The sequence below is a fragment of the Melanotaenia boesemani genome, chromosome 15 (genome assembly GCF_017639745.1).
Source record: "Melanotaenia boesemani isolate fMelBoe1 chromosome 15, fMelBoe1.pri, whole genome shotgun sequence".
NCBI classification, from domain to species: domain Eukaryota; kingdom Metazoa; phylum Chordata; class Actinopteri; order Atheriniformes; family Melanotaeniidae; genus Melanotaenia; species Melanotaenia boesemani.
Window position 1 is genome coordinate 8,398,401 of NC_055696.1, and position 25,618 is coordinate 8,424,018.

Here is a 25,618-nt window from a genome sequence, read left to right on the forward strand (position 1 = left end):
TTTTCTGTGTATTTCTGTAGCAGAATTACAGTGCTAAGTAAAGGTCTCTGCAATGTACTCTCTACATATATGCGTTCACTTTGACTCATCCATCGTAAACACAATTTCACATTCTATTACAAAGTCAAATCTAAAACTTCCATTTGGAAATAGGTAGACTTTCCCATCATTTAATATTTCATTACTCCTGTCATCACTGACTGCAAACATTGAGTTAGCTCTTGAAAAATAGAATTCAACACAGCATAACTTTGATGCTGTGGGAAATACTTTCAGACTACAGAGCTCATGTCAAAAGAAACAATGAGGAAGTGGTTTGAATATGTATCATGAGTAATCAAGATGTCCCATACAAGCTTTCACGGTTAGGATAGAAATCACACAGGCCACTGACGATGAAATAATGCTTTAAGATAAAAAGAAAGAAAACTCAAACACAAGCACGGAGGTAATCATGCTTTTATCTGCTCCCAACAAAGAGCTCCACCAGACCAAGCATCAGACTGTGGTTTGTTTGAAAGGCGCACACTCCATTTGGTTTTTTGCCTCAGCTGGTTACACAGTTTCTAACACAGCTGGGCCACAATCTTTGTACAAGTTAGAAAAAGTAAATAAAGAAAATTTAGACAAATCTCTGACAGACCAGTTTCATTATACATGTCAAGAAATCTGTCTTTTTCTTTAAAAAAAAATAAAAGAAAAAGGCATTTTCATGTATAACAATTATAAACCAAATATTCTCCTTCTGTAACTCATGGCCGACCTTTGGTGATCCTGCTGTCATTTCCACAGTGGGCGGGTCCACTACTCTTTAGGACCCAGTGGCTCCTCCAGCGAGGCAGGCAGCGGCTCGGCTCTCAGACTGAAGCAGACAAAGGCGAGGGGAGAGACGGCGTGCCGCTATCCTGCAGCATCGACTCACACACTCACATCCACTCCCCCTCACACAATCCCTTCACTCCGCAAGCTGCGACGCAGGTGAGTCCGCTGTTGGGCGTGATTATCCTCAGATTTTCTGATTAAAATAGACTATTGATAATAGCGATTTTGACTCATAGTGGGCAAATTGTGATGTCAGTGTACTTAAGTGTGTTTGTTGTAGAGAATGTTTGGCATATATTTTAAATTTGCGTTTGAGCAGGTGGATTGTAGGTGTGCGCACACCCAACCCCCCTTTTTCCTTTACCAGAACTTGAATTTTAAACTGCTACTTTGCCATGTGACCGCTCTCATCATAAATGAAAAGGAAAAACTTTTCCTCCTTTTTTCTTTTTTTTTTGCTGTGTTGTTAAAACTACCTCTGCGTGGTTGGGTGTTAGAGGTAATGAATACAGATTAATTATGATGAGGCGGACTGGAGAATCAGAGCGTGGAGCTGGTTTGTTAGAAGTGTGTGGTTACAGAGGTGTTGTGTGGGTGGCATAGTCAAGAACACAGAACCAGTCAGAAATACCAATGACACCACAGTGTTACTGCAGTGCTGCTTCAGTGGCAGCTCTGGAATTAATTTGGGTGAATATGCGTCTTTTACGGTTCTAATCTTTAAAATTATTTGATGATGGTGTCAGTAAACCACACAAATGAGTAACCTCGTGCCTTTTTAAAAGCCTTTCATGTTGTTTAATACTGAAAAGCTTTGAGATCTTCCGCTGAGATGACACATTTGCTGGACCTGAGCTGGAGCATGAGCCGGCTGCTGCAGGAGCAGCAGCACTGATGATGTCACTCTGAAGCCAGGCACCCTGTTTGAGACAATGGACCGTCCTAGTTGATACTCCACTGGGGAAGGGTCACTGTAGCTCTATTAGTGCAGCAGATGGGCTTGAAACCTGGCCTTTTGTCAGTTGAGGAGCACCCGTTCCACAGAAGTCCCACCCCTATCAGTGTGCCTGTCATAAAAAAGAAAAAACACCCCAGTCAGCAGATCAGCCATGGGGTTAAATGATCGGAGGGCCCTGCCACATGGATGGGTGGCGACTGCATTTGTCCCCGTAAGTCAGTCTGCTCCTCTGTTCAGTGCTGTGTATTCACACAGAATGGAGGGTGATGGATAAGACATCAATATGTCATTCACTTGTTTAAGTGCAGATCTATGAGGAACTGATAATATTTAATGTGTTGTAGCCATTATTTAATCATTTTTAATTAAATAATACAATACAGTAATTAAAATATAGCAAACATTTGTTTAGCGTATTGCTTTATTTGATCATTAAAACACATGGCTACTCAACAGAATATCAGGAGAAAAAGGGAAAAAAATCTTTTCTGTTAAAAGCAGTTAAAGCAACATATTAAATATTAGTTTTCTATGATCAGATAAAAAAAAATTACCCCAGCCAACTTTATACAAAGCTGCAAACTGTAGTTTTGAGGATTTTTAATTTAGTCATGTGAAAAAGGAACTGAAAAAGCTCAAAATGAATTTCAAACACTTAAAAAGATGCACTTAAAAAAAAATAAAAAGTCTTTTTTTTATGGCATTGTCAGTTTATCGTTGCCTGTGAGAGACATGGATATGGATGGTTAAATTTTCTTTCTTGTGAATGCTTGGCCTTGTTCCTGTCAAAGGTTTTATTCACTTCATGAATAAGGAGATGGTCTCAACAGAGCTTTAATCTATGCAAAGATAACTTCCTCTTTTATGAGGTGCATAGGTGTGGCTTTTTTGATGGGTGTGTGTCAGTGTTTCAGTTTGATCAGCTGAAAGGATATGGGTCAATGAGTTTTTGTGGCTAATACTACTTAAATTGTGGTCATTAGGTGGGAGTTTAACACAGAGAAGCTTTTATTTAGAAATGCTGCAGACCACTTCATAGCATAGCTGACTGTTCATTAGCTTAACAGGTGCATCTTTTTTCATAATTTCTTAAAACAAGAAAGGGTCAACTCTCCCTGACCCAATTCTACACTTGCACATTCAAATTATGTTAGAAAATCCCTGTACTGACATGCTTTGTCTTAAATATTTAACATTGCTCTGACATACCATTTTTACTGTGTTTATGTAACTGACACATGATGAGATCTTACATTCTCTGTGTATTACAGATATTACAGTTTTACATGTTATACAGTTTAGTGTTGACTTAAAACTATGAAATACTTCATTCTGTTGTTAAAATCAACTCAGTAAACAATCAAGACATGATTTTTTCATTTGTGCTCTTTGTGTGTGTTTATGTACACAAAGATAACTGCAAATAGAAGTACATGCCGACAGTATTTTATAAAACAAGCACAACATGAGTGTTTACTGATTTTAATAGGTGAGAAAATCTTTATTAGGAAGCTTGAGAGTGTGGTGATAATAATGCACATGACCCTTGGGTTTCTTTGCAAATGCACATCACTTTTGCTCTTAAGCTTTATTTGGTGGGCTTTAGGCAAATAAAACCCCTTGGTTAGGTTTAGGCATGTAACATTACTTGGTTAGGATCTGGAAAATGTCACATTTTTTAAATAAACTCTTTTCCAGCATTGAGTTGAATTTTTATTGCTTAAATGGCAACAATTACCACCTCATCTACAATGTGCACATTTTATGGTGAAAAGAACAAACATTACTAATTTATAATTTCCCACAACAACTAGTTTCTATTGATACATTTTTCTTATCAACAACACAAGATAAAGTAACTTTAAACTGTTCAATATTAGTAAAACATGTGGTAATGCAATATAATTATTGGATATCGCTTTTACTTTTACACTTCTACAGCTGTACTTGCTGGTTAGTTGTAGACCTTGCACAAAAACTGAACTTCCTCTACGTGGACTGCAACTCTTATTAACACAGCAGAGCCATTAAAGTCTTTTACATGTTTATTATGCTAACATCAGTTTTTGATACATTTATCAACTTACTACTTACTTAGCATAATTATTACCTGTGTGATAGGGGACCCTCAGTATTAGCAAAAACATGCAATATGTAATATCTTTGAATGTTTTTTTTGTTGTTGTTTTTACTTTTTCTATTTATATAGCACTTTTTTTAGGCACAGCTGCGATTAAAAGTGCTTCAATTAAATAAAGTTTAATGTAAAATGGAGCAAAATTATTAGGATTTTGGATGAGTTGAAGGCTGTTTTGAGAAGCTTTAGGACAATTAACCAGCAAAGTAGTGGTCTAATCTGGAAGTGACAAATGTATAAATTATTTTTTCTCCATCAGAGACAGAATCTTCCTAAATTATTTCAATTTTTCAAAGATGAAAAAAGGCAGTTTTGGTAACCTGTTTTATATGCGAGTCAAAGGACGCATTTTGGTAAAAAAAAAACAACACCAAGGTTTTTCCGTTTTTCTAGAGGTCAAAGTAAGACCATCCACAGAAGATAAATGACTTTTTTCAGGTCGGAAGACAGCAATCTCAGTTTTGTCTGAGTTTAATAGCAGGACGTTTGTGGTCATCCAGTTGTGATTGTAAAATGAATGGGGATATATCAGCAAATGCATTATGCTAATCTCAGGTGTGTTAATGAGAAATAGATTCCATCCCTGCATCTGTGCTCATGGTTGGTTTTCAAACGGGCACAAAAGCAGAACTTGCTCCAAGTGAGATACAGCTATTAATGCATGTGGCTGCTTGATCTCACAACTGTTTCAGCACATTTTGCACAATTTGCACATCCACTATATTTTACTTGGACCTAATTTTGGGGGGATTTTGGGGTTTGTCTATTATGACAATTAATAAATGAACAATTATTCAAAGAGTAATGCCTTTTGAACTGCCCTTTTGAAGTGTAGTGGTAGGTCATTTGCCAGTTACTCATTCATCTAGTGCAGGGATAAGAAACTCTTGTCTTTGAGGGCTAATGTACTGCAGATTTTAGATGTTTCCATGCTTCAATTTAAATTAAATGGCTCTGTGCAAACAACTTGAGTTCTGTCCATCCCAAACATTCAAAACCTGAAAACTGTAGGCCTTGAGGACTGACTTTACCCATCGCGGATCTAGTGAAACAGTTAACAGCCTGGCACATCAAATGTGCTACAGACCATACCCAAGTTCGGCCAAAAGAGATGCAATGTGCTGTTTAATTAAATGTTATTCCATTCCTAGTTTATAATCCTATTTTAGATTGTTAAATCCACAAGATCCACCCAAATCCCCAGCTGAGTCAAACTTTGAGTTAAGCATAGCATTTGACCTTAGAATACCTTGTTGGACTACTGACCACACTCATATCAAAGGCTTTCTGTAGAGGGTGCAAGCCCTTTGTTGCATCTTTTTCAGTGCAGACTTCAAAGCTATAGTGGTGACTCCTGCACCATTCAAAACAATATGCCTTTGCAACTGGACCCATTTACTGATGATTGTGTGAAAGGTTTCATGGGCAAAACCATGACCCATGCACATGTAAGGCACTTTGAAGTGGTTAGGTTAAGTCACTGGCTGAACTTTGAATATGCATGTGGAAAGCCAATTCTCTTAGCCACTCTATTAAACTTCCCCAACCTGTTAAGCAAACTTAATCATCATTAATGGAGCAGATTCATGTAGTAATGCATTCTAAAGCGAAATAAAAGAAATGATTTTGTTTTATGTATAAAAATCATTCCATATGTTGCTTCCTTTTTTTCCCAGACTATCCGGAGCTGGTCCACACCACCTCACATCTGTAACAGCCACCATAACTTTGTCGTCATGGAGCTAGACTTTGGACATTTTGATGAGAGAGACAAGGCATCCCGTACCCCACGGGGTGGACGCATGAACGGACTCCCTAGCCCTACTCACAGTGCCCACTGCAGCTTCTACCGCACGCGCACTCTGCAGGCTCTCACCAATGAGAAGAAAGCCAAAAAGGTGCGCTTCTACCGCAACGGAGACCGCTACTTCAAGGGCATCGTGTACGCTATAGCCAACGACCGGTTTCGCACCTTTGACTCTCTCCTGGCTGATCTCACACGGTCACTCTCCGACCACATCAATTTGCCACAGGGTGTCCGCTTCATCTTCACCATTGATGGATCACGCAAGATCGCAACCTTGGATGAACTAGAGGAAGGTGAGCATGTTTTTAATAAGACACAAAACTCACTTTACACTGTTTCCTCAAATTTCAGCTGTATGTCTTAATACTAAATGTACAAATGTGATAAAGGAGAACTTTAGAGCTGTTTTACACCATGATGAATTTAACAGGTTAACTGCTTTGGAATCATCATATTGGCTTGTCTTTCTGCAAGATGGATGCAGTCGTATAAATGAGCCTGTTTACATGCACACCCAAAATTTGATCATTACCTGATTTCTGGGGTTAATCAGATAATTCAAGTGGTCATGTAGACCAGTGGTTCCCAACGTATTTTCTTCAGAAGGCCCCTTCATGCATATACTAAAAAGCTATGGACCCCTGTCCCATCCTGTGCTGAAACCATACTTGATTTTATGCTTTCAAATGTGAGATTCTCACCGTAAATAATGTAGTCCTGTCCGTCAATAAAGTTAAATTAAATTAATTAAATTAACACAGAGCCTTACTTTTTTCCTAAAATAGGGACAATGTGTGGACATTAATCTCTGTGCTATTTGGAGGACCCCCTTGGGGGTCCTGGACCCCAGGTTGGGAACCACTGATATAGACAACAAAGTCTGATATCCTTTATCACTTAACTGCTATTACTGTACTCCAATGTCTCTGTGCGTGTAAACCCGTATATCTGATTAATTTAGTTTTTGTGTGTGCAAAGGGAGTTTCCTCCATCTTTTCAGTTAGTCTGCTCTTTTACCGTCAACCGGGTGATGACCCAGATAGAAGAGATAACGAGCAGCAGAGGAGGACGTTACCAAAACAAGAGGCATGGTTCTTTCAGGGCGAAACTGATAAAAATCTTAGAAAAGAAAAAAAAAAAAAAGTTAATAAGAAAGCCATAATTTTGTACACATTTCTTTCAGGTTGTAGTCTGTAAAGTGTAACAGTGTCCACTGGAGGTGTTTTAACTTATAAAAAAAAATTAGTTGGATTGGAACAGAACTTCTTCGCTCGAGCAGCTGAAAAGAATCATATCAGCTGACGTTGTTTGGGGAATCATATTAATGTGAAGTTATCTACTGATCAAATAAAGGCCAAACATCAGCATTTATTTATTAAGTTGGAACATTTTCTAAGTTTATCCGCAAATGAACTCTGATTTGTTTGCTCCACCCATGTGTTTAAAAGGGGCTTTATAAACCGAAGCTTAACTTGTCTAAAATGAGTCGATCATCTCTGCTGTTGGAGCTGATTAGAAAAGATGGAAGAGTGGGTGGGTTTGGGTGGATGTGGGAAGCAATGTGGCTAGTGGGGGGCATTTCATTGTTTCCTCTTGTGGGATATAATTAATTGCTCAATCTCCTCTGCACAGTGTAATCCCGTTTTACGTCTTTTGTCTCTGCCGATATTTTTTTACATTTGGCCTAATTGTCGCCATCTGCATTTCCTTCTTGCCAATATCAACCCCCCAAACCCCCCACCCTCTCTGTTAGCTGCCTTTGGTTTTCTACCTGTCAGAACAAAACCAGTAGATTTGCAATTTGATTATCTGACAGATTTTTGAGTATTAAGTCATCAGTGGAGTTTGTCTTTGATATTAAAGACTAACTAGGCAGTTGTTCTTAGAGTGGGCATCATGCTGTGTGCTAGTTGTGCTGATTGTGCTCACATAAATCTAAAGAGTGGATACACGCTTTAAACTCGGAACAGAATAAATCTGACAGTGTAAAGATGTGTCTCTGTGGATTGCGTTTACTGTCAGTGCGTGTTAGAAAAGCAGGTATTGTTGAACAACTTCAACTGTGGTCTCATGGGAGAACCTTGAAGTCTGCATTTTCCTTCAGTGCCAGAAAAAGGAATTTCTAGCATTTTACTGTAAGTGGTGTGCATCCACCATCCCCTTCATTTAACATAAATGTTTGGAGTCAGTAAAACTGTAGCAAGATGTAGGAAGGGGATGTCGTTGAATGGGAACGTATATGGAGATGTAGGATGATGTGCTGACAAGTTGAAACTTAGGCTGTATCTGTGTAGGTATTTTTTTTTTCCTTGTAGACCACTGTCAGTGTTTTTTCTTCCCCACTCGTTCCTGAAATCAGGTTGATGTGTATACTTGTAACCTTCTGCAGGGAGGGGCGTTGGATGCAGAGCTGAAGCCTAGCAGAGAGGGAAGTGGCTGTTGCATGCAGGTCTGATTAGATATTTTACCCTGCATCAAACCAAAGTAGAAAAAACAAAAAAATAAATCCATAAACAGTTTTGTGATTTATATATCACTGATTGCAGAAAAATTCAGTTGCATACATTATACCATTTTACACTATTTAATGTAGAAATGTAGCCTTTTTCATGGGGGTTCAAAAGGTAAAATGTACAAGTCTGGGATAAGATTATATTAAATCTACAAACCAATGTAGCGTATTTTCTTCATCCTCAGAAGGGATATCATGATTTACTTTAACAGACACACATCTTTTCAAATCACAAAAGCAAACATCAGGTTGTATCTTGCAAACAAGTGCAGTAGTTTGTCTTGAGCCATCCAGTCTCGGTGCTCCTGCTGCCACCTCTAGTATGAGGAGGATCAGTGGAAATCAGTTTGTGGTTATCCAAGGATCACAAATAGCAACTGGAAAAACTTATGTGCTCTCAGAAATGATCTAGTTACTCGAAGCCTGGCAGTGCATTTACAAACTTTAGCAAACAAAACTGACACCAAATGCAGAAAAAGCTCATTTAATCAAAGAATGTCTTCCACTGGTCAGGATTATTTTCAGAGGTTCAAATGTTGCTGAGTGGGCAAGCACACAGAGTCTCAGGTGTCGAATAACTGAGTGAGTAGCATCATACTAACTCAATTTTTCTTTGCCTCCACAGGGGAAAGCTATGTTTGTGCATCAGAGAACTTCTACAAGAAAGTCGATTACACAAAGAACGTAAACCCCAACTGGTCTGTGAATGTAAAGGCCTCAGCAAGCCAGAAGAACATGCAGTCCTTGGCTGCCAAGGCTGCCGGCGAGCCCAGAGAGACCAAGGACTTTGTTCGACCTAAGCTTGTCACAGTGATGCGCAGTGGTGTGAAGCCACGCAAGGCTGTCCGTGTCCTGCTCAACAAGAAGACAGCACACTCCTTTGAGCAGGTGCTCACCGACATCACAGAGGCTATTAAGCTTGAAAGTGGCGTGGTTAAGAGGATCTACACAATTGATGGCAAGCAGGTAAGTGGTGCCATTGGCCTTTACCCCTATGTCAGGAAAAATAAAAAATAAAAAAAAATTGCTGGATCCCATGATGCTTCCAATCTCAATCCACTGTTACATGATCTGCATATGAAAAAATAGACCTTTCTAAAATTCAAATGTGTGAAGCGCTTGTTAAATTTGTCTGCCTGTATTTGTTTAAGTTTGAAAGGGCCCTGTAATATGTGAAACAGGGGGAGAAAAAGATTGTACAGTATGTAAACAAAGCTGCACAACAGGAAAATTTGTGGTTGGTTTGAGGACAGTTTGCCATTCATTCACACTCATCCATCTTTTTACACAGGCAGGTATCATCAAGAGAAAAGCAAAGGGAAAAATTAAATCGATCTGCCCCCGCTTCTCCCACACATAAAAAGGCGCTGTTCTCTCATTGCTTCTGTCAACAGTGATAGCTCTATGACAACTTCAAGCACCCATTAGAACAACTTTTTTACATAATGACCTTCATTGTCAGCAGTCTTTATTCTGACTATCAGTTTGAGGCAACATATTCTCCTGTCTTGTGGTTTAGGACATAAGACTCTTTGTTGTGGATTTAGGTTGTAGGCCATTGGTTTGTATGAGTTTGCAATCTTTAAAAGACTTAAAAGTCCTTGGAGCTTGGCATTTTTTTCTCAATGAGGGAAGTGTACAAAGGTCCAACCCTCCATTGTTGTAGTTGATTATTTTGTCTCCTTTCATTAACCAACTTGAGATGGTGCATGCAATAGCTGCACAGTATATATCAGACATTTATCGTTATCAAAGTACCAATATTGCAAAGATGAAGACATTTTGATGTGGATTGTGGTGAGCATAGATGCGATAATAAGAATGCATTCCACTTAGTTCTGCTTTTGTGATTTTATATATAATACAACATTGTGTTATACAATGTTGTATCATTATGGCACTATTCTACAGTGCTGATGTGTATCACTTGTTTAAGAGCCCAGAGCCATGCTGATTTTAAATAAGTTAACTTGAAAATTAGGAACTGAGTGAGTGAACTTTTCTTTTCCTTAATAGATTTCTAGAAGCAGTCTGTTCTTCTTTGAGATATTGTATGAAATGAATTTATCTTTTAAAGTTCCACATGTGTTCTTCAGTCCAACAGAAGCCACAGAATAAAGGGTGAACTGTCCCAAGCAACTTTTATTGCTCTCTGGACATTTAATTATGAATTAAAAATATTGAATTAACACAAAAGCCAAATGACTGCAGAACTATCTCTGCATTGGTACAGACAACACTGTTAGGTCAATCTGATAGAAAATGTCTGATAGAGAATGCTTGCTTTGACATAACATGCTTTTAACAGTTAATTGGTTTAATCAAGCTAGGATGCAGCTAACATTAAATTCTGTAACTTTTAGCATGAAACAAAAACAACAGACTGTCTTATTTTTATCAAAATATTCACATTCAGAAGAATGCGCAGGCACATGCTTTAACTCTTTCCTAAAGATCGCCCCTTTGGGAATACTATTGTTTTTTCAGCACACCATCTAAGCTAAATGGACATGATGATTTATTTATGTTCACATGGGAGTAGTCCCGAAACACAACTGTGACCAACTTTCCAAGGTCACCCAGCTGGAAGGCTGTGGAAAGGTCTGTGGGATTTGGGGTTCCTCATGATGTGTGTCCTTTTTTTCAAAGTTTAACACAGTAAGTGTGAAGACTGTTGATTAGATTATAGTGTCAATCCTTGCTTCGTAAGATTTCTATGAGCACTAGTGACCTTTTTGATAGTGACATCTGACAATATACATGGTGCAGATCTATACAACACAGATTTGACTTTTCTTGTCAAAAATTGCCCCTGCCAAACTTGTGATTTGAGTGCATGAGTCCAAATCTTGTTATCCAGACTGTTGTGGGTCATTTTAAATCAACAGCAGGAATCAGGTCCTAGTGTGAAAATGAATACATATGGACATCTGTTCTTCTTTGATACCATTAAATATTCAAGTATTCCCTAGTGGGAGCTCTTTCCTTATTTAGGATGCGGCTGTCCTTTTAGGTGTTGTGCTACTTTATTTTTTCTTTTGCATGAAGGTCAGAATCATGTTTCTGGGAGGAGGGAGGTACTCTGAAATGATAGACGGGGGGGGGGGGGGGGGGGTTAGATTTTAATGCTCTCTCTCAGGGGTGCAGCCTGGCTGCCCCAGGCCTTAAAATGGTTTTCCACAAAACCCTTTGCATGGTGATTGTAATCACTTTGTCATGTAATGCTTTTTTGCTCTTTCTTGCCATGCATTTTTAATGACGCAGTTCCACAAAGTAAATTTAATCAACATATTCCAATTAGAACATATTAAGTAAGATACCTTCACTTCTTAATATAGATTTCATAATCGCTGTCCATCAATGTCTGACTCATGCCAGGGACTCCTAGTTTCATTGCAGTGCAGAGAAATGGGAGAAATTGAAAGCACATTATTATTATTATTATTTCGTCTTTGTGTGCAGAAGCACACTGCATTTGCTCTGTAGTAGAGGTGATATGGTAGAAGCAATATTGATGCAGTGCCCGCCCCTCCCTGACTCGACTGCGCCGATCCTCCTCTTCCCCATTCCGCTGTGATAGCTGCTGGGACTGGTTGCTAGGAGACCACATCCCAGGCACAAAGAGAGCCCAGCTGGTGTGGACTGGTCTGTCAGATACCACATCCTGTGGTGGGTGGGAGAGTTTGTTATCAATGCAAGCCTTTGGTGTAAAAAGGAAGAAAAAAAATCCACATCATGTTACCTTACCTGTATACATTCCGTCACTGGATGTGAATTGGAAGCATGATGGATTCAAGCTTTTGTGTGCTGGTGGTTTTGCAAAAATCAGCTTGTGACAAATAAAATGGTGCAAAGGTGTGCCAGAATCGGCTTTCTAGCATCTCCAAAATGGCTACTTTTCATGTTTCTCCTCCTTTTTCTTAGTTTTGTATAGACAGCCTGCCCTCCTCTCTCTGTGCCAGTGTAGAGAACAAATTCACTCCCATTTTCCTCTTAAATGCCTTTGGTTTCAGTTCAGTGAGGGAAGGGTGGGGCTACTAGAATCAGGGTTTTCTTTCTTGCACCAAATTAAAATAATTTCAATTTCACTAATGGGAGTAATTATTCCAAGTCTACAAAAAAAGTGCACAATTTGCTCTTCCTTCCTCTTAAGGCTACTATTTTAATCACTGGAAGGCATTTTGTATTCATTCCTCTTGATAGCAGTGTCTGCAGGGGAGAAAAGCTATGCCTTGTATTTAAGATTTGATTCTTGTTTGTGTAAAATTCACTTAAAAAGGGCTTTTTCATCTAATGGAAGCAAAATCCAAATACCATTTGTGACAAATTATGAAGCTTTGCAGTTTGCTCTGAGTTTGCAGCATTGATCAAAACTCTTTTACACATCTGTGTCTCCTTGACATTGACCCTGGCATTAAACTGTATTTTTTATGTTTTGCAAAGACAAAGCCATAGAGGAGACAAGCAATCAGGTATGTTTCAGGTACAAGGCTGCTTTGTCAGAGAACAAAAGATTCTGTTTCAATGTTAATAGGTGTGGGTACAATTTGGTTCTTACGTATGGGTTTAGGGTGTTTTAAAGTCTAAAATATATCCACTAATAGACAAGAAAAGCCTCTTTTTTTTCCTGGTTATCAGAGCTCTTGCAGTCTGCTTGCTCCTTACCATGCTGCAGAAGCGGTTGTCATAGCAATAAGCTCCTCTGTGATGGATTCAGTTTGTGACAATGGCTTGTAATACGCTGAGTGTGCTCTTTACATAGCATTTTACCTGCCCTGCCCCCTGTTTCTTATCTGTGAAGAGACTGCTTCCACATTTTACTCACACGGTGTGAAATAGAGGCAGACTATCAGCTTCTTAGAGGGGCGTGGTCCTCAGGATGAAGCGTCTCTCACAGACATGAAAACCTGCATGACATCCCCATCGCCTGAATCCTCAAACAACCCTGATTTCCTGCATTAACACCACACCAACAAGTGAGCATGACCTGGAGGGAAGAGGAGGAAGCACAATTTAATAAGGCTAAGGCCACATCAGTCAGCCAAATGGAAAGCTTCCTTCCTTGGAGCCAGGAAGGGGTGGGGTTAAACCAACATCAGGCACCAGCTGCTCACCATGACTGTGCAGATATTGATGCTGAAGTGGCTCATCTGTGCCCCAAATGTGTCGGGCGCACCTACAGTAATGCATTGACACTCTTCTGCTACACAGAGGTCATAGACGGGCCAGACAGAAAATCATTGTTGGAGTGAAATAACATGGGAAGCCATGTTCGTTTCCAAATACTGCCCTATTCATTATTTTGCTTCACACAATTTCACATCTGTCTTTGACATTCTAACAATAAATGGAGGTGATGCCACAAAAGCAGACAATTTTTTTCTAAATACCAAGAGCTGTCTGTCAGTCCTTTTAGTTAAAATGAACAGAGTGGAGACATGGCTGCCTTTGGAGGAAAATTCAGCTCTGTGCATGGACATTTCTATTGATTGGGTCTGTATGAGTACAGCAAAGAGAACAGTGTGGGTGTTTCCCCATGGGCTGCTTTTTTTTCTTTTTTTAAGTTTCTTTTACACATCTCAGTTATGCTGAAACTATTAAATATAGCACCTTCTTCCTCACCAACTGCTCTCTGCTCAGACTTGCAGTTGCTAACATAAAGGAGCACAGTATATACAATGCTGCAGGTGCAGCAGCTGAATTGCAGGATTTTTTTTTTTTTTTTTTTGTTTGTTTGTTTTTCTGACTTGTAGTGAGACAGAGGAAAGCCGACAAACTTATTTGAGATGGCTTCTTTTAATGTTTTCTTTTTATTTAATTTTACAGATTAATTTAATAAACCTGGATTTGTTGTAATTTCACACTGCGCTGTATGTTGGAGTTGGAGCTGTATATTTCTGCATTTCTTACCATGTGGCCTAATGAATTGTTATTTACATTGATAGAGATTACCACAGAGAGAAACTTACTCAACTTTTATAGAACTGCAAAAAATTATATCTGTGGCCATTAACTATTTAAAATAACACATTTAGTCTGTTGTATAATGGATCTGGCTGAAGGAACTCTGAATAATTCAATTGTTGTAGTTGATATCACAGCAAAGCTGCTGGTGGAGTTGTTTTTTGGGGTGTGTGTGTGTGTGTGTGTGTGTTAGGAGATCATGTGGTTCTGACAGCTGGTGAGGCACAGATTAGGGATGGACTTGGTGGAACAGAGGGTGGTGGGCACCTGGAGTCTGGAAAGAGCCAGTTTTTTTTCACAAAACCCCAGCCTCCTCCCTCCAATACACCCACAAACAGATGCACTAACTTTAATCTGTGCATTGCCTCTGCAGTACACAGTGCTTTAGATAATACTACTTCAATAGTACTTCTCATATTGGCCTTGTCATGGATACTGTTGCAACATGGATAAGGTTGACCTTTACAAACTGAGAGAGGATGCTTATTAACTTGCAGTATATCCAAATGTTCCCAAGTTGGCCCACCCTTTCTTCCCCGCTGCAAAGAACGCTGACATTTTGCATTTCATCCAATCACATGCAAAACAGAGCTGTTCTCCCAGATTTCTGCCAACTGTAGACAGGCCTATCATCACCAAGTGTTACGGTCTTCATTAATCCATGATGGATATTCCAAGTAAGGTGGGGAAATATGTGTTTTCAATCAGAAATCAGCACTGTAACGATACAGATTCAGTTGTTCGTGATCTGTTGGATTTGTTATTATTTAGTTAAATTGGGGGTATTTTGAAGATTTTTTTTCTTTCTAATTCATGGATTTGTGTTCTGATTATTTTGCAGCATCCACTTTTGAGCTTTTTAGAGAAGATATTTGACTGCAAAGCTCATTTACACAATTTGTTTTTAGTATAATATTCAGTCAATATTTCTTTGTAGGTATACAAATAAAGCCTTTTTACTCAGGGATTACTGTGATTGTTATACCATTAAATGTCCTGCAACAGTCCTATGTGGTAGGTAAAGAGTCTTCATTTTGAGTGGGGATATGGTTAATTAAGATTAAGGTTGCAGTCTGTTGGATAAACACTTGATCCTTTTAATCAGCTCTGTTCTTAAAGCTATTAAAACATGAACTACCGTCTACCCTTTTGCCCCAGCCCATTTCCATCTCCTCCTCACCACTGAATGGCCCTAAAGGGAAAAAAAGCACTTCCTTATGATTAACTGCCAGGTGCCCTTGTTACCACGTGATAGTTTAACCTAATGATAGTAACATATATCTAATCTCTTGATAATGAGTACACAAGAAAACCCAAATGTGCAGCCTATGAATTAGCCTTGGTGGGGAAAAACCAATTAGATTTTGATCCCTGGAGTCAAAGTCACATCTCTTTTTCTCAGTAGTGATCTGCCAGGCCTGTATCCGGGGAGTTTTGTGGGGTATAGTGTCTTTAGGGTACAGCTGTTGGATGCCACGCCAGCAAGTCACCACCACACACTTTTAGCATGTCTAGCAGGATCCAGAACCAACATGGCAGCTGTTGGGGTGGGGTGTTCTCAAATTATCTGCAGCTCATAGTTTGGATGTGCATCACAAAGGAAAACCATGATGCATATTGACTGCCCTGGCATGTGTCCCAACACAGGGGTTGCTCTCTCAGCCTGTGGATCTCTGTCAGACCAGCAGAGTGGTTCAGTTACAGTGGAAGTGCTGTACTGTATGTGTCTTGATCTAATAAGTCAATGAGACGGAACAGATTTAAACAGGTGTTGAAAGGCAAGCTGGATATCCGACTGAGATGGTTTGTAACAAATCTCACCAGGCCAGAAAAGAATAAAGCAGCTTTTAGATTGAATGGCTTTAATAGGCATGTCTGAGTTGTATAATAGCGTAGAGGAGAAGGTGTGGCCTAAAGACATCTGTCCACTAAGTAGACCATATTGTTTCAACAGCTGCTACAGAGTGAAAAGACTCTAAGGAAGGAAGTCGAATCATTGAAACATTACAGCAAAGATGTAGCATTAGCATCTCTGTTTGGGCTCTTTCTACCTTTTGTGTGTCTTGTTTACATGAACCCAATATGTCTGAAGGCATGTTATCAGAACAAGTGAAATACAATGGCAGCAATTTCTTTTCGTCTCTGAATACTTTCACATAATGCTGGGTGGTCTTTCTTTTTTTTTTCTTCTTTTTTTTTTATAGTTGAATTCCAGTTTCAGAGGAAACAAGTGAAAAGGCATCCTTTTGAACATCCATGTGCAACATTACATCTGGTTGAAAATCCCTGCTTTAAGGATTTTCTAAATACTGAAACGGCATCAAAACAATCCTTAAATGTTTTTAATTGAATAAAAAGGGATATATATATATATATATATATATATATATATATATATATATATATATATATATATATATATATATAATAAGCTATTAATTAAGCTATTTGTTCTGTTATTGTTACATGGAAAAATGTCCAGGTTTTAGTTGCCTTCCTACGCCAACACACCTGATTAAAATTAAGTGGATCCCACAGCCTTTGTATAGTTCTGCAAAATGACCCATTAATTTGAATCATTTGAAGTATAAGCTGCAAAAGAAGCAAAAACCTGCAGGACAGTGGCCCACAAAGGCAATGGTAAACAGTATACACAAACAAATAGTAAAGGAATAGTTGAGGAAGCTTGGAGCTGTTAAACATAATATATTAGAACACTTCCCGACTTGCTGCTTTTAAAGGCACATGCACTGCAAAGTTGGACTTGTTGGAGAATAATTAAGCATTATTAGCATCAGCATGTTGGCTTTGTTAATGTTTACAAGTTAGCATGCTTATGCTAAAATATAGCAGCTGTGCTTTGGTAAAGCCTCTAACCTATCGTGTACATTAGGCATTAAGAAGTTTATTGTGTCAAGCTGCACGATCAAACACAAAATTTGAGAAACTCTTTAAGCACCAGTCAATCTGCAAGTAATGTTAGCAAAGACAATTCACTGACCACTGACAATTCAGTCACTGTGTCATTCAAAGTAAACCATGAAAGCATATATATAAATTATGCAACTTTCAGGGCTGGCTTCATGCCCTCTTACACCTTTAGCTGAGCTGCTTTTTTTTTTAAAGTATTCTATGTTCTGCCCTTTCAGGTAACTTGCCTTCAAGATTTCTTTGGTGATGATGATGTCTTCATTGCTTGTGGACCAGAAAAATTCCGCTATGCACAAGATGACTTTTCCCTGGATGAGAATGGTAAGTATACAAGTAATTCCTTTGTTGATCAGTAAGTTCATAGCTGGTGTTGATTCTAGTATGAACTTTACATTTTTTTAAATACAGAAAAGAACTGTGATAGGACAGAACCTAAATGACATATCAACTAATTTGTCCAGGTTTCCAGAGCCAATAGTAAAATAAATGCTTTTGCTCAAATTTCGTATTGATATACAAAGCTGAGTGAGAGAAAAAATTTGCCATGCATTAGGGATGCTGACAGAGGAACTGTGAGAGATGGAGTCAGAAAGTCTGTTATCAGCAGCTGGCAGCAGGGGTAGAAAAAAGAAGTAGAAAAGCCATTAATCTGTCTGGTGACAGGTTTAGGCCAGCTGATCTGTTGCTGCTGATACTGCTAAGAAGTCAAAGAGAGAAATTGTAAAACCAACCCACTTGCTGCTCCCTGCAGACCTTTTTGGCTATTTCTACGTAAGCCCTGTTCTCAAACATGCTGTATTTTATCCATGTCTTAGAATCTCAACTCAGCACTGATAATGCAGGGTTGAGTTGTCATTATGCCCCCCTCCTTCTATGCTCCACCATGGGGATGGCTGCATCTTTTATAATGATCCATGTCCTTTTTCATTCTGCATACTCCTCCATGCACCAGAGATAAATTGTTTCATTCAGACTGTAACAACCTTGGGACCATAGCCAGATAAAATGCCTGAGAGTATCCCAACATTTCTTGGTTAGCCTCAGAGGAGCTAAGGAATGGTCAAGTTCAGATGTACTAGATAATCCTCATTACCAATGCAAATAAAATACTTAGCCTTGATGGGGTTTTCAAGGAGTTAAGAATAAATGGAAAAATGTTGTTTTTCTTTTGCTTCTGTCTGAACTGGAGTTAAAGTTCAAACATGATTATCACTTTAAAGTTCAACTCGGATTTAAATCAATTGTGGTTACTGTCCACATGCCTGATGGCAAGTACAAGACTACATAGACAGACATGTAGACAGAAGCACACATGTACCTGCAGATCTCTGTATGCATCACAATATCTAAAACCAAGAAGGAATCAAATAGACTGCAGGTTATTTTGAGACAGAGAAGACTAGACAGGCTGCCAGTTGGTAGTATTGTCAGCGGAGTGGTGGTGGCATACCTTACAAATGATGGCACATGAATGTATGTCTGCAACCAGTAGTGTGTGAAGGTTAAGAGAAAGAAGACAGATAGGGTGCGATCCCAGGAGATGGAGGAAAGGAAGATAGTATAATTAGCTTCAAAAGAGGCAGAGGGAAGGGAGGGGGAAGGGAAGAGGTACCCTGACAGTACAAACAGAAAGGAAGATGCAGAGGGAGGAGCTGCAATGTCTGGAGTCTGTCCTCCCTGATTAATACTGTGACCCAGAATATACTGCATACAACATAAAAAAATGCTATTATTATCTAGTCTTTTTATATGTAGGTGGAGCTTTGCCAAGTTAGTGCTCTCTTGTCAGACCTTCTGAAACCTTTAACTTATAATTTAAACTGAGCTACACAGCTGTACATGAACATAATGCAGCTCAGTCATTCAGGCAGGAGAACGACTATGTTTTCTAACTTTCTTTCTGTCTGTTTCCACAGAATGCAGGGTGATGAAGGGACCCAAACCCCCACGTGGTTCAGCAAAGAGCCCTGGTCCAATAAGGCGCTGCAAGTCTCCTGCTGAATCAAGTCAGTCTATTATCTCACATACACTGTTGCTCTTCCTGTTCATACTGCAGACACTAGTAGGGTCTTTTATGAAAATCAAATCAGGTAGAAAACAACTAGTGTTGCTGCGAATAAAGCGCAACATAAAAACAGAGGAGGGATGAAGCCTGCTTCGACCTTTGACCTTAGTCTGAGGGGGATGGTGAGCTTAATCTCCTTTTTAGAATTAATAATGTATGATAGGAGAAGACAAATCATTCTTACTTCAAATAAAACCTTCATAAATTACAAAAAATATCTTTAACACACCTTTTTGTTTTGTTTGAAGATTGTTTGCATTTATCTGTCGTTTCAGTTCCGCTACAATCCAAACATCAGCTCCTCGATCTCAGCACACCACCTCTTGAAAACCTTTTAACACATAAATATAAGGAAAGTTAAAATCTAGTTTTTTTTTTTTTTTTAGTAGTAGTCTTCGGTGCATTGACGGTAATAGTGTTCCTTGAAAACAAAAGAAAAACATGAATAAAACATGAAAAGTAAACAAAGGCAACAAACAGCTTTCAGCTGTTTGCTTGACACTCAGGCAGTTTAACATTTAATAATAACCAGAAGGTAGTGGGACCATTGAGACTCAGCTCATGCTTCAATTTTTCCCCCTGCAGTTTCCAAAATGAGGAAAAAATACTATAATTAGATAAACTATATAATATAATTTATTTCACCGCACTTTCCGGCAGCAAATGGGGGAATGTTGACACAAAAACTTCTTTTTACAAAATCTGCTAACATCAGAGAAGGAAAAATGCTAGCTATAGCTTCTGTTTCAGAAATGAAATTCCCATCAAGAAAATCTTTTATAACTTATTTTTTATGACAAGGTGAGTCAATTAAGAACCTGTTCTCATTTAGAGTGACATCCTGGCCAAGAGGCAGCAGGAAAAGGCAACACAAAAACAATGAAGACAGAAAAGCACAAGGAAAGCAAATTTACATCACAGACCGTATTGAGAGAAAATAGCAAGTGTAATAAAAACAGTAACAAATAAGTTAGGAACTAAGTTATTATTAGCAAGAATTAATGATTAGATTTGATGTTGTGGTACTATATAGTTCATGTGTAACATAATTTTCTGACACACAATTTATTGTGTGGTCACCTGTTCTTCATAGTTCTGTGGTCTTTCATAAAATGTTGAATATTTTATGCTCACTGATGGGTGATGCTTAGCTTTTAAGACAGCAGATGGTTGGCCAACGTGCCGGACAGGCAACTGCTGAGCAATAACTACGGTTGTAGAACCCGAAAGGTCAGCGTGAAATAATAGGGTCGTAGCACAGGAAATGTATGTCACTTGCTTGTGTTAACTTGTCTCCTGCTTTATAAATAATTCTGACAAGTTTTTCAATAATTCAAAATCTTATTTCCCAAATTATTGTTTTTTTTTGTTGTGCATCTTATGCAGCAGGGTATCTATCCGAAGCGGAGTCTTTGCCAACCCTCTAACCATACAGATTCCAAGTCTTTGGCACTCATTTAACCAGGAAATTCACCCATTTACTGCAAATTTCCAATGTAATAAAACAATTTTATGTCATTATGTAGTACTTAAATCATATCTTATGTTCTACAACAAATTATGTTAGCCTTAAACTTGTCTAATTTTAGAGCATTTAGTCGACATGCAAGCTCCATTCTTCATCCTCCGAAGTCTAATTTGGTTCTAATGGTGTCTGTCTGCAATGCTCATTTTGTTAAAGCATAGTACTTTTCACTTAATTATCACAGCAAGGTTGCTTTGGCTCCCCTACATCTGAGTGTTTGGACTCTAAACAGCAGCTGCACCTCCTGTTCAGTGTAAGAAGACAGTTTATCTTTTACTTTACTAACTTTTGGATTCCAAGAAAGAAGAGCCTTTGATTTCTCTTTTTGAGGGTGGGTTTTCTTTTTAAAGTGTTTTAATCTGCTTTTGTTCCTCTTTATCTGGGTGAGTGTTTAAATGAAGCCAGTGATGCTTGGTTCACTTTTTGTTTTAAAGTTTATTGGCTTAAACGTCCACTGGCCATCTGGTTTATAGTTTTTTTAGAATTCTTTTCATCTCTTATGAACAAAAAACTCTTTTAAACCACTTAACACACAGACACATGACCTCACACAGCTCTTGATATAAACACAATGTTCCTACACAGAGAGAATCCTAGCAACATGGTGGGACGCGGAGTCAGTGAATAAAATCTCATCTAACAAAAAACCAGAGAATTCATTCGTCTCGTAGAGTTTTACCAACAGTGTGCCTCCACACTGCAGCCAAGTTCAGGACTGACGTTTCTGCAGGGCAAGGGGAAAGAGTTCACATTTCTTTTACACAGCGTCTAACCAACACTACTGTTTACCTCCTTCTCCCTTATCTTTGTTTCTTCTCCTCTTCCTCTGCTTACGACTTCAGCCAATGGGACAGGATCCAGCAGCCAGATGTCCACTCCGATTTCCAAGCATTCCCCAACATCTACCCCTACAAGTCCTGGCCTCAACAACAAGCAGAAGGTACTCTCCTGTTCTCAGTGTCCTTTGACCTTTGTTTTTCTCCTCCCAGAATTCATCATTTTTTCCTCCTGATTGTGAGTTTACAGATCCAATTGTGCTGCTCTGTTTGCAGGATCTCTACCTGCCATTATCTCTGGATGATGAAGATTCTCTTGGTGAATCGATGTAGACTCTCCTCATGCAGCCACCCTCCATTTTTGGCCTGAAACAGCGAAGTTTTATACCTCTGCTGCTTTTCACCTTCACTTACAGTGCCACCTGTTGAGGAAACCGCGCTCTCTTTTAAGGCCTTAGCCACAATGGTTATGACACAATTTGCTGCTTGTGAAACTGTTTTTAAATCCTGCTTTGACCACATTAACTATTTCACTAATAATCCGGCATGTTTCTTGGTGAAGGATAGCTGCTAGTTTGTCAAAAGGGCACACAATTCACGGATACAGATTTTATGGTTTTAATGGGGGGAACAGTCACTTTTGTTAAACATTTAGATAAAGCCACACTCTGAATTTAAAATTTCACTCAGAATTCCAAGCAGCAAATGGATCATTTTAGAGGCGTTAGCCAAAACTGGCTCAATATTTTTTATTTTATTATTATCAATAAACATGTTTGTGATGTTCCTCCATTTCCTCCTGTCCTTCTGCCCAGTAGTCAAAGGAGTGAAAGGTAATTGTCCATTGTCACAGGAGGTCTACTCAGCCAGACTGGGTCTTTCTAACCTGCTGTAAATACTGTGTATAGCCATCCACTATAACATCTCTGCTCAGTGTTCATTGCTGTGCTTCCATAATGTCACTAAAATGTCTAACATTTGCTAAACATTTTACAGGGTATGGTCAAAATAAAAGAAAAACCAAAATGAATTCCTGCCAGTAAGAGGAAGGATGTGTGGGACGCTGTCAATGACTGAAGAGGATTACTTGACTGAGGATGTATTGCGAAAACTGTTCACCATATTCATGAAGGCATTTAAATCTACAGTATGTGTCAGAAATAATTAATATTTGTCCAATCAGATTCAAGCAAATAATGTAAAAGCAAGGCACCCCACATATCTTCATGTTGGTGTTTCTTCTATTTTGACTCAATGCATAGATGGTGAGTTATGCAGTGGTGTGTACCCTCTGTGTTTTCACAAACTGCAGTGCATGTTAATGAATAATAATGAAACTTGTCTTGTAAAGAGCTGAATTGAAGGACCTAATCGTGCATAAAAACAACCAAAGGACAAAGTAGGCCCTTTATAGTGAAACCATCCTGCATTCAGTATACAGTTTATTAGGACTCCCTTTTTAGGTCAGTTTACCAGTTATCCCTTCTTTTTGACATTGATTTCTCCACAGCTTGTGCTGACCTTACATAGTTGGTGAGATAAGACTCTGAAAGCCAAAGTATGCTTTTTAATTTGATTTTTTTTTAAACAAGAATGACAGGGGGTATTGTATTAGTTATACAAATTCTGGAGGAGGCAGAGATTAAAGATGAAATTGTCTTCATCTAAGGCAGTAAGTTCATATCATGGCGCTGAGCAGTAGTGGGAACTTTCTCCTCTTTTGCATGGCTTGGCATAGTTCTGCGATATGTTGGGGGGGTGGGGGTGATGAGAACATAACCTTTGTTTAAATCTATGTGTGGGTTTTAAATTTTTATAAAGTTTATTAACTTATAATAGGCATACTTGCATAGGATTTTTTTTTCTAGTTGAACTTGCTCACATGAGCTCTATAAACCTTTTTTCAAGCTTCTATGTGAAACTTTGTATCGCCATGTTCCTTTTTCTGTCATCACGACTTGCATCATGTGTCTTAAGAATCTACCGAAAAGAACTTACTGAGATTTTTTTTTTTTTTAGTTTTTTGCAGGGAATTGAGGCTAATAAGTCTGAATTGGATGATACTGAAGCACAAAGTAGGGAGCTATTTATTCATCACAGTAACAGACACTTAATTGCTTTGCCAGCATTACAATGCGTGACCACAATTAATATCCCAATGTACTGATAAAATGCTGCACATGTAGCATCCTTTAATTGAGATATATGCATTTGGATTCAAGAATGATATATTTTGTCCTGTCGGAATGGCCTTTTTAAACCCAATAGTGTGATTAGAAAGAAGTTAAAACTGAAATTTCCGTGCATTTATTCCTCTGTGATCAAGTGTCAGTCTGAAAGTTGTGTCTTTAGAATGATGCTGTGTGCACCCTCTGGATAAGCCTGGATTAGCTGTTTTTGGTCAGCCACTTTATTCTGAAGACATACCATCACAAAGTATATCTGGTGCTGTAACCTCCATCTTTCTCCTGCAGGGAGTGCTGTTACACCAGCACAACGGCTAATAGCAGCAGTGGGGATGTCTAGTTGCATCCACCATTTTGTAAAAAACAAAAAAACTTCCTGTCTTTCCTCCAAACACTTGTTTTGTGAAACTTTACACATTAATCTTGTTCTTGTCTACTTGGTTTTTCTACAGCTTATTACAGCACTACAGCATATAAAATGGAAAATGTGGGTTGTCTTGTGTAATTTGGCTGCCATCATGTAAGATGGATGGTATGATTCATCACCTTTAGTGGTGCCTTTTTTTAGATTCCTGTCTTTTGATAAAAAAAAATAAATAGGCCATCAAAAGCTTGTACTTTAACAGCTATTTGTAACACATTTTTTAATGTCTTGAATGAGAACACCTCCCAACACATTTTGTTTTTGTAGAGATACAGGATACTTTGTCATGGTGTAAATACGCTCCCTGATTCTCTTTCATATGTATACCTTTCTAATCGAATGAATGACTTTTTATTTGTCTGAAATTTACAATGTCCTTTTTAGTGGTATTTTTGCAATGTCACAGTGGCTTGTTTCAGTGCTTCATTCCGTGTATTAACCGGTATCCTTTTACAATTAAAACGACTGTATTTCACCCCTATGATTTTGAGTTGTTAATTTTTTTCATTGTTTCTCAGTCAGGTTGTCTAATCTTAGCTTATGTAAAAGGACTTCTCAGTTCAGTTGGCACATGCACCTAGCGAATAAATGGTATTTGTAGAATTAAATGATGGAAAAATAAAATGTGGAGGAACTTGGCACAGAAACAAAACGAAACGTCTGATCGATTGTTTAAATGGTGGCTTAGAGGTAATAGAAAACAATGGTGAATAGTTGATAGTTTAAATGTTTAGATAACCACTTAAAAATAGCTAAATGGTAAAAATATAAGTTTTGAGTTTCTTTACATGGTTAATAAATGACAAACATTTTTAAAAGCAGTACACGTGAAGAATCCAGTTTGTCATTATCTTGCTTCATCAACCTGAGCTAAACACTGAGAGTTCAGATATATATAAAAAAAAATCACTACTGTTAGTAACATACTAGGGAAGTAGTGTCATGTTCAGTTTACAAATGTTATACTATGTATTTACAGACACATATGATCAAATCAGCAGTCGCCCTCTGCTGGTCATTTGATGGAATGTGAGTTAAAATAGATTTTTTTTTTTTTTACAGTTGTAATGGTCACAAGCAGTTAAAGCCTTTACTTGGATACGCTCATCAACCACTTTATTAGATATACCTGTTCCGTTGCTTTAAATAGCTATTCAGCTGATCACATGACAGCAACTAAGTGCATTTAGGCACATATACATGGTCAATATTGCTTGCTGAAGTGTAAATTTCACATTAGAATGAGAAAGGATTTAAGTGTCTTTGAACATGGCATGGTTGTATTTCAGAAACTGCTGATGTTCTGGATTATTTACACACAACCATCTTTACATCCACAGCCAACAAGGCCAGCTTTGCAGATGTCAGAGGAGAACAGACAAACTTGTTAGAAATGATAGAAAGACAACAGTAGCTGGTTACAACTGCTGTGCAGAATACCATTTCTGAATGCACAACATATCCAACCTTGAAGCAAACTGGCTACAACAGCAGAAGAGCACACTGGGTAC

General features: G+C 38.5%; 1 protein-coding gene across 1 annotated transcript; it reads left to right on the forward strand.

Annotated features, from left to right (window-relative positions):
• Positions 1-838: 838 nt before the first annotated feature.
• LOC121654785 (neuronal migration protein doublecortin-like) lies at positions 839-24,582 on the forward strand. The gene is made up of 7 exons (XM_042009069.1): positions 839-978; positions 5,594-6,017; positions 8,862-9,202; positions 17,350-17,452; positions 19,048-19,137; positions 21,564-21,661; positions 21,774-24,582. Exons 2-7 carry the CDS (start codon positions 5,654-5,656, stop codon positions 21,828-21,830), a joined length of 1,053 nt encoding a protein of 350 aa, XP_041865003.1. The 5' UTR covers positions 839-978; positions 5,594-5,653; the 3' UTR covers positions 21,831-24,582.
• Positions 24,583-25,618: the final 1,036 nt, after the last annotated feature.